General features: G+C 29.5%; 2 protein-coding genes across 2 annotated transcripts; both read left to right on the top strand.

The window, feature by feature from the left end:
• Positions 1-635: 635 nt before the first annotated feature.
• Positions 636-4,106, top strand: LOC145833212 (ceramide kinase-like). The gene is made up of 6 exons (XM_082940407.1): positions 636-1,362; positions 1,924-2,116; positions 2,549-2,654; positions 2,971-3,125; positions 3,397-3,637; positions 3,932-4,106. The coding sequence occupies exons 1-5, from the start codon at positions 636-638 to the stop codon at positions 3,608-3,610; spliced, it is 1,395 nt and encodes a 464-aa protein (XP_082796533.1). The 3' UTR covers positions 3,611-3,637; positions 3,932-4,106.
• A 2,282-nt stretch (positions 4,107-6,388) lies between these two features.
• On the top strand, positions 6,389-8,606 carry LOC145834799 (glutathione S-transferase 1-like). The gene is made up of 4 exons (XM_082942312.1): positions 6,389-6,521; positions 7,415-7,620; positions 7,950-8,045; positions 8,439-8,606. Exons 1-4 carry the CDS (start codon positions 6,389-6,391, stop codon positions 8,604-8,606), a joined length of 603 nt encoding a protein of 200 aa, XP_082798438.1.
• The last annotated feature ends 459 nt before the right edge of the window (positions 8,607-9,065 follow it).

Here is a 9,065-nt window from a genome sequence, read left to right as displayed (position 1 = left end):
TTTTAATAAAATAGATGTTTTCTGTCAAGTTTAAAAAGTTAAGCAGTTAATGCCACAATATGAATTTAATTACTTGTAATAAATAGTTCTAAAACAATTTAAAAAATAGTTGAAAAGTCAAAAAGTTAATTGAAAAATCTATATAATTAGCTAAAATACTTTCTTTTTTTTAAGCACGCAAAAACAAGTACACATAATAAAACTTAAAATAAATAGTTTTAAAATTAAATAACATTTAGCATATTGATGGCGGTTAAAAATAAGTTCTAGGTCTGCAATAAAAAATACTTCTTCAAAATCAACTTTTTAGATAACGATTGCTTTATTTTAAAAGTTTTATCATGTTTTTCGTCTAATTTGTTTAGCTATTGACTGAATATATATTTTAAACAGTGATTAAGATTATTAATTGAAAATATTGTTTGCAACAAAAGATCGAATGAAACAGATTCGTTGGAACATAAAAACAATAAAATATTATTAGTTTATTTAAACTGAAGATTTATAACTGAACTTTTAATTGAATTGGTTTAAATCCGTCTCCATGCAAAACTGTTGTTAAGGACAAAATATCATAACATAATATATTTGAAAAAATTTATCTAACTTAAAAAAGTAACAACTTAAACTCAAAAATGAAGCTCAGCTGTTTGGACGCGGAAGAAAACGGAATCTTGTACCGGGAAAAATCACTCCTGAAGTTCAAACACGTGATCGGAATAACGCACCGCGAAAACGAACCGATTGAAACGAACCGGTTCAGTTTGTGCGGCAACGCAAATTCCAGCAGGGTCGAAAACGAGGAACATTTCGAAAACAGTCTCACCCACTATTTGGACGTGCACTACTTCGAAGTGGACCGGAAAAACAAATACAGGTGGAGGAAGAAAATGTTTTCCTTCGAATCGAAGCAGCTCAGCCTCGTGAAGCTCTACAAGAGAGACCTGAGAAAGGGCCTCGGGGACTTTTTGGAAAAACACTCCGGCCCGAAACGCCCGAAAAAGCTGCTCGTCTTCGTCAACCCGGTGGGAGGAAAGGGGACGGCCAAGCGCAAGTACGATAAACACGTGGCCCCAATATTCGAGTGCGCGGGGATTAAAACTCACGTCGTCATGACGACGCACCAGAACCACGCGAGGGAGCACTTGCTTGACAACGACGTAGCAACGGCGGGGTACTGCGGGGTTGTGGGGGTGGGGGGAGAGGGCATGGTGAGCGAGATTGTGAACGGGTTGCTGGGGAGGCAGAAGCTGGACGTTGGCATGGAAACGCTGAAGAAGGGGTTCAGTTACGAGAAAGTTGGGGTGAGGGTGGGCATCATCCCCTGCGGGTCGACCAACGCGCTGGCGTACACTCTCCAAGGTAAATTAAATTGTTTTTGTGGGTAAAAGATTTAAAGCTTGAAATGTCATTGTAAAATGTTTTTGTCAGAACAAAAGTTTATTAAAAGAAAAATAAAGTTTTTGTAAACAGTAATAGCAAAATTTTTGATTTAATAGGTTTTGAAGAAAAATTTTCAATATTTTTTATAATCGAATGATAATCTTTACCGAAAAACTCATAAAATGACTTAACACTAATCAAAAAAATCTTTTAGATAAAAATTTAGAACTATTATTTAAAAACCGTGCACAAAGATCACTAAAAACTCTGTAAAAACCAAGTTATCTAGCACAAAACTTCTCATCACATAAACATCATAAGATTAGAATAAAGAGTATGTGTACCTTTCTTTCCTAAAAAAACTTTTCTATGCAGAGTAATAAAGTGCTTTTATTGGTGCACACTTTGAAAAAAATTGCATTGTTGTTTTAAAAATTTGAGATGTGAAAGAAATAGTCTACAACAAAGTCAAACAAAACTTAAATAAACACCTCAAAACAAATAAAAACAACTCTGAGGTAATTTCCAAACTGTCCTCAGGTACGGACGACATCGAGACGTGCGCTCTGCACATAGCAGTAGGCGACAGGCAGCCCCTCAACATGTGCAGCATCCACAAGACCGACGGGAAGTTCGTCGACTTCTCCATGAGCATGACGTCATTCGGCTTCTTCGGTGACGTGCTGAAGCGGAGCGAGAAGATGAGGTCCGTCAAGGGGCTCGGGTTCGCCAGGTGAAAATTATTTTTTGGTAAAGAAACTGAATCACGGCCGTTTCACTGACCTTTTTAGTTTGGGTTTTGATTTCGGGTTTGCCATGTAAAAATTTTAGGGCTGGTAATTTTTTGAGAAAATTTAAGTCAATTTTTTTATAATCTGCTTAGTTTTAGTTTTTGTATACAAAAACAATCAAAAACTTATTTTAAATCAGATTTCTTATAAAAAGTTACAAAATAATATATCAAAAAAACAAACTTTTTTTTAAATTTAAAACTAGCTAAATTGAAAAAAATCAAGAAAAGATATCTACATTACCCTTGAAATACCATAAAAGATAGAAACTTTTGCGTAACGTTGTAGGTAGCTACTACGGTATAGTTAAAATCTTTTATAAGCATGCCTAAAACAAAATTTAAATTAAACTTTTAACTTCAACAACTTACCAGGTACGACATAGCTGGCATCAAGACTTTCATGAAACTGAAGCCATTTTGCGCAAGAGTTTCCTACATACCCAGCCAGAAACCCGAGTTTGATGTGAAGCGGGAAAATGTTTGTAAAACATTAAACAAAATAAACTGTTTTGAAAACAAATCTACAACATCGACCAATGAATGGGAGGTCAGTTTTTTCAGTAAAGATTGCGATTTTATTAGTATTTATTTCTATTTGAAACTTAAAAGTTTTGTTTTAGATTGAAGTTTACTTTTATGTAAAAAAAATATTTTTTTGTTTTTATAAGTGAGCACTACTAAAGTAAAGTAAAAAAATAACCACAAACACTTTTTGTATTTAAATTCTAACTAGCTAAAACAATTAATCAAATTTTTTTTTAATGCAAATGATCAAATATGTCCAACCTTCACAGCACCTTGACCCGTGCGAGTACATGGTTTTAACAGCGACACCCATGAAATGCGCCTGCAGAAAGCTCAAGCAAGGTATTTCCCCGACGGCGCAACTAAACGACGGAACCACCGACCTCATACTGGTGGAAAAGTGCAACAAAATTCAGTTTCTCAGGTGAACTTTTTTAGTTGAAATGCGAACGCGTGTAGAAATAGTATGTTGATCAAAATAACGTTAGAACACCACGGGTTTATAAACCTTATTTCTGCTGTTCAAAGTATGCACATAAAGAAGGAGCTAGGTTGCAATGAAAATTTGATATTAATCAATAAAATTGTTTTCTGTAAAAAGTTTAAGAGTTCAGGCATCAAAAATAATTGCAAAAATAAAATATAAAAGTAGTTAAGCATTTTAATAAAGTTTCACAACAACCAATGCCCGCCAGGTACCTGCTGGCCAACAAAAGAAATTCCGGCAACTTCAACTTTCCCTTCGTCCACGTCAAGCGGGCCACGGCGGTCGGCTTCAAAGTGAGGCCGGAAGCGACGCCGATGACGTCACAGTCGTGCTGGAACATGGACGGCGAGGTCATGTGCGAGTATGACGTCATAATGCGCATGCACCGGGGACTGGTGGATTTCTTCTCGCGCGGAACGTGATCTCGTTGGATCGATTTGCTAGAGGAAGTTTGGAATAAAATTTTTAAAAAAGTTAAAAAGTATAAAAAAATTAGTAGACTTTATTTTTATTGAGTATTTCGTGTATTCGATTAGAAAAGTGTAAAAAATTTAAAAAAAATCTATTTTAGATATTCTGTTAAATATAAACTTTTATATAAAAGTACTAATTAAAAAAAACAGTTTATACAAAATCTTCGATGTGATTCTTTTACCAAAGCTAATTTTTGTTAATGTAAAAGAAGTTATATAAAACAGAACTCAATATAACTGAGAAGAAATCTATACATGTATTAATTTCAGGTGTTTGCACAAAAATAATGAATGGAGTTATGAACGAATCTTGCTGAAAATTTTGGTATTTTCCTACTCGGCAAAAAGATAACACTTCAATTTTGCAATAAAATTAAAAACTTGAATTTACTCTAGTGCAGTTTTATTTTTAGTCTAACTTAAAACTTTATTTCGTTTTCTCTAAACTAGTACTAATGAACATATGATAACTTTAATTTTAAGGTAATAATATATTTTAGCATAATATCTACTGATCAATGATTTTTATAATTTTTGTTTCTTTCAGTAGCTTTTCATATATTTCAAAAGTTCCTAATCCTTTTATATATATAAAAAATAGTAATAAAACAAAATTAATAAAGTCAAAAGAGATTTACATTAAAAGCTACTTTTAAAAAAGATTGTGTTTCTTATGTTGATTTTTTTTTTCAATTGAATTAAAGTGAAACATACATATATATATATATATATATATATATATATATATATATATATATGTATGTATATATGTTCGTAGTAAAACTTTCTTTATTCAAGTAAAATGATAAGTTTTTGTAATTAAGATTGATAAAGATATGCTTATTTAATCACTTTAAAGATATAAGTAATTTTTTAGCTTGTTATCAAAGTTTTTAATATTTATACGGTTTGTTATTTTTGTTTAACAAGATAACTCTGGTAGAAGGATTCAAGAACATAAACAATTATGAACGTTAAGCGGAAGTAGTTTATTTTATGTATATATTTTATACAGTCCTTTATTTTCTTACTAGTGTTTGAAAAAAACTTTTTGTAGCTTTAAAATTTACTACAAATCAATATTATATACTTTCGATGTTATTTGCTTTAAGTACAATTATTAGTAGCAAAATTTAATTTTAAAACTTATAAAACTTTAACCAAAAATATGTTTTTATGAATTTTAAATAGCCCTTTTCTTAAATAAAGATTTTACTAATTCATACAACTATAAAATGATACTATAAAAACAACTATCGAAATAAATGAAAAATGAATAATAGACTTTAAAATAAAAGCTTATTTTGTCAAAAATTGTTTGTGTAGTGTAAAGCTAATAATTAGAACGAAATTTTAGAAATTCAAAAAATTAATGCATTCAAAATATATACTTTTAGTTTTATACTCATTAATATTTTGTTTTATTAGTTTTAGAAGTCTTTAAAATAAGTTTTCCAAAATTTATTTATATGAACTTCCAGATACTTTCTCAAAAAATATTCTTCAAACAATTTATGATAAATTACTGCATTATACTACAACTATAATTCTATATGCATTTATTTTTGTAAAGTTATTCGTGTGATAAAATATTTTTATAGTTTTTATTTTGTTTTAATGTTTTACAAAGCTTTATTACCTAGTGTTCAAAAATAAATAGTACTATGATAACTTTTAAAACTTTAAGGTTATTTTCCACAATGAGTTTTACTAAATGTTTAGTTTGCAAGGAGTTTATTTATGCTGTTAATAAGCTAGTTAGCTAACTAAGATCTTTTGCAGATAAGCTTGAGTTCTTTTTGAACTCAGATTTAATTTATTAAATGTTATAAAAGGTCTCTGGTTTGATATAAACAACTCTCATTGTGTCAGATTAAATTAGTACGAGTAAACTTTTTGCTATTTTAAAAACACAAAAAAATAAAACTTTAAACAGGTAGCTGTTTCATAGTAATTTTTTTTAATCTAAATAGAATTCAATATTTTTTCGTTGTTTTATTTTTTGATAACTTCAATCTATTACAAATAAAAGTTTTTTAGGTGTTTGACAAGCTATATCAAACTTAAACTAAGTAGAATTACAATCATTTTCGGTATATTTATAAAACATGACAGTTTTTAAGGTATAAGCATTTCAAGTATTGAAAATTATGCTATTTCTATGTAAATTGAATTCATGTAAACAAACATTTGTAAACCGTTTTAGTCATTCCGAGTGACAAGCCTATATTTAAAAATCAAGCAAATCTATTGTTTATTTGTTTGCTAAAAGCACTTTCACTGTGAAAAATCGCTGATTTGTCATAGCTACAAAACTGTTATTCCTATTGAACTGTTAAAAAATGACTTGCATGATTTTTTTTTTCCAAAATTAGTATAATCTAAATGATACTACTTTCTATGTCATTGTAGCTCGAACTGCCTTAGCATAGAGTTGTAGAGAATTTTCTTATAAAAAATTTAATGTTTGTCTGAAAGTTTTTTTTTTTATAAACTAAGTACTAATACAGATAAGTTTTTTTTTTATTGATTTGCGTTTTAAGTTTAGTTTTTATTTTCAACTCACCGAAACTTTTCATCTTCTATTAACTAAAATATTAAAAAAGCACATTAAGATAACGTTGTATTAAAATATCAAAACTTATCCTTCTTATTTTATTTTCACCAAGTTAAAAAACCTTTTTATTAGATCTTATTTTAGTTTTATAAATATTCATAAGTACAAAAATGCCTTCCTACAAACTCGAGTACTTCCCGTTGAGGGGTCGCGGTGAACTGGCGAGAATGATAATGATGGCGGGAGACATCGAATATGAAAACAAACTCATCCAGTTCGGCGAGTGGCCGGAACATAAAAAAAGTTTGTTTCATTCAGATTTAATTTTTTTTTTAAAACACATTGACATTTAACAAACTGTAAACCCGACGACTAGTTTCAATGTATTGTTTATTGAACGATAAAAAAAGCGCTCAAAAAGATTGGTCTAAGGACCTGGTGTACATAGGAACCTTTCGTTTATCGAGTCGTACACCACATGCTTATAAAGTTTCTCACGAGCTATTACACATTGTTTTTTTGTATTATATAAATATTTAAAAAGCTTATTTAAATACTTATAAAACAATAAGTTAAACGAAATGAAAATTAAATCAATAGCGTGTTTAGAATAGTTTAAATCAAGTTCAACAGAATTTATTACTGCTAAAGTACAACTTCTTAAAAGCTTTTATACAAGTGGTCAGCTAAACTTGTTGAAAATAAAAATAGAAATTTGATTTTGCTCCTATAGTATACTTAAATGGTGAAGTTTTTTTTTGCTCTAAATTAACACCTTTAACATAACTTTTTGTTCAAAACTTAGGTTACAGCTAATGTTATTTTACAAAATTAAACACATAAGTTAGTAAAACTAGCTTTACTATAATATTGGTATGTTTTTAAGATATTTTTAGTTTATGTAAAACTCAAACGTTTTTTTATTTTAACAAACTTTATAGAATTCTTACAGCTTTAAAATAATACTTTTTATCAACCAGATTAGTAACTTTTTGTATACGTCAAATGGAGTAAGAGGGTCAAATTCAGTTTTTTATATAGTAAAAAAAATACTCAAACTCTATTTATAAGATAAGTACTATTAACAGTGCATTTTACGCAAATCAATTCCGAATTGTTAAAAAGCTTTTATTTTGAAACTATTTCCTTAAACAACCAAAACTCCTTTAAAATTTCATCAAAATAAAAACATTCAGATACTCCGTTGGGAACGATGCCGGTTCTGGAGATAGACGGGGAGGTGCGGCTGGCGCAGAGCGGTGCAATTGCCAGGTACCTGGCCAACGAGGCGGGGATCGCGGGGAAGTCCCTGAGACAGAAGGCGGTCCTGGACATGATGTACGAGACCTTGTACGAAATTTTGTTCAAGTTGCCCCTGCAGGATCCCGAGGGACCAGAGAAAGTGTGTATTTTGTTTATAATTAATAAAATTGTTTGTTTCAGTGCTATGAGATGTTTTTATTGTTTTATTTTCACTAATTTATAACTAGGTTGTTTTGTTACTGTTTAAAATTTTAAAGAAATTCAATTGCATCGCTTAAACTTAAGTTGTGTTTTCAGTACTTTTTTTTTAACGCATGTTTTACTTAAAAAAAACAATTCTTTTTCTATTTTTAATAGTCATTAAAGTAGTTCAGTCTTCAAATTGCTAAACAACTTACTTTTAGATTTTGTTAAAGAACATATTTTAATCTTAAGGGGTTTTTATGACCAAATAAAACTATATTTCAGGCAGCTAAAGCCAAAAAAGTAGTAGAAGAAATAATTTACCCAGCTCTTAAACTCATTGAGAAGAAAGCTGAAGGCAGCAAACATCTTGTTGGAGGGGTCAGTTGAAACAGCACACATATATAACATGCTCTTTAAGTAAACATGAAATGTATTTAGAATAAATATTTTTATTAAATGTAGCTAATGTTGAGCTTGAAATTACTAACCACACAAAGCTAACTTTTTTTTTAAATTTAAAATATGAGTTGGTTAACTTTTTGATTGGTAAATTTTTGTATTCACATTGTGTGTTTGTTTTAAAATTTATCTCTGAGCTTAAACACTTTTCTTAACAATTTACATTTAACTTGTCTTATTTTATTTCAAAACACTAGCTGAACAAAAAAGCTAACCTAAGGCTTCCGCGTTTTATTTTGTATAAGGTATTTTTGAGTGAAGTATAAAAAGTGATGTAAACTTAACGAGTTTAAATAAAATCAATTGTAACAGTGTCTGTCCTACGTTGACTTGTACTTAGTTGAGTTCTGCTACAATCTGAAGAACATGCCAGGCTTTAAACTTTCCGATTTCAAACGGCTTTCTTCGATCAGAGACAGTGTTGCATCGATCCCGAAAGTTAAAAAATATCTTGAGGAACGCCCAAAGACTAACTTATAGTTATATTTTTTGATATGCTAATTTATTTTTTTGTTGTACATAGTTGCATTATTGTTTTTTAGTTTTTATCACGATGTAAATAAAACTAACTTTATAGTACTAATAAGTTTTGCTTATATAAAAGTATCTTTTAGTTGTTGTAAGAAACCTTATTTCGTTGAGTAACAAATTAAAAATATTGTTTTTTGTCAAAAATTTTATCCAGCGTAGAAAAACGTTCAGCTACTGTAACTTTTTGTTGACTGGTTTAAACATAGTGCTGTTTAAAAGAAAAACCTTACTTTAATTTCAAAATTTTTTTAGCTATATTTAATTGTTTATTTAGCTTTAGCTTTAAATTTTATACTAAATTCATAAATTTTAGTAATATAGAACCAGACTTGAAGCTTAGTCATAAAATTAGTTTTAAAATCTAGTGTAGCTATATATAAATCTGCTAATTCATATATTTTATTAATA

Source organism: Thalia democratica, chromosome 4, assembly GCF_965202585.1.
Source record: "Thalia democratica chromosome 4, ktThaDemo2.hap1.1, whole genome shotgun sequence".
Lineage (NCBI taxonomy): Eukaryota > Metazoa > Chordata > Thaliacea > Salpida > Salpidae > Thalia > Thalia democratica.
The sequence above is the reverse complement of the archived record's forward strand: the minus strand, read 5'-3'. Positions and strand labels throughout refer to the sequence as shown.

Excerpts from the sequence above, each read along its gene's own strand:
- LOC145833212 (XM_082940407.1), top strand. The coding sequence starts at position 636 with ATGAAGCTCAGCTGTTTGGACGCGGAAGAAAACGGAATCTTGTACCGG. Across the intron at positions 2,655-2,970 it reads TTGATGTGAAGCGGGAAAAT|CACCTTGACCCGTGCGAGTA; the intron begins GTTTGTAAAACA and ends CAACCTTCACAG. Across the intron at positions 3,126-3,396 it reads AACAAAATTCAGTTTCTCAG|GTACCTGCTGGCCAACAAAA; the intron begins GTGAACTTTTTT and ends AATGCCCGCCAG.
- LOC145834799 (XM_082942312.1), top strand. The coding sequence starts at position 6,389 with ATGCCTTCCTACAAACTCGAGTACTTCCCGTTGAGGGGTCGCGGTGAA. Across the intron at positions 6,522-7,414 it reads GTGGCCGGAACATAAAAAAA|ATACTCCGTTGGGAACGATG; the intron begins GTTTGTTTCATT and ends AAAAACATTCAG. Across the intron at positions 8,046-8,438 it reads GCAAACATCTTGTTGGAGGG|TGTCTGTCCTACGTTGACTT; the intron begins GTCAGTTGAAAC and ends CAATTGTAACAG.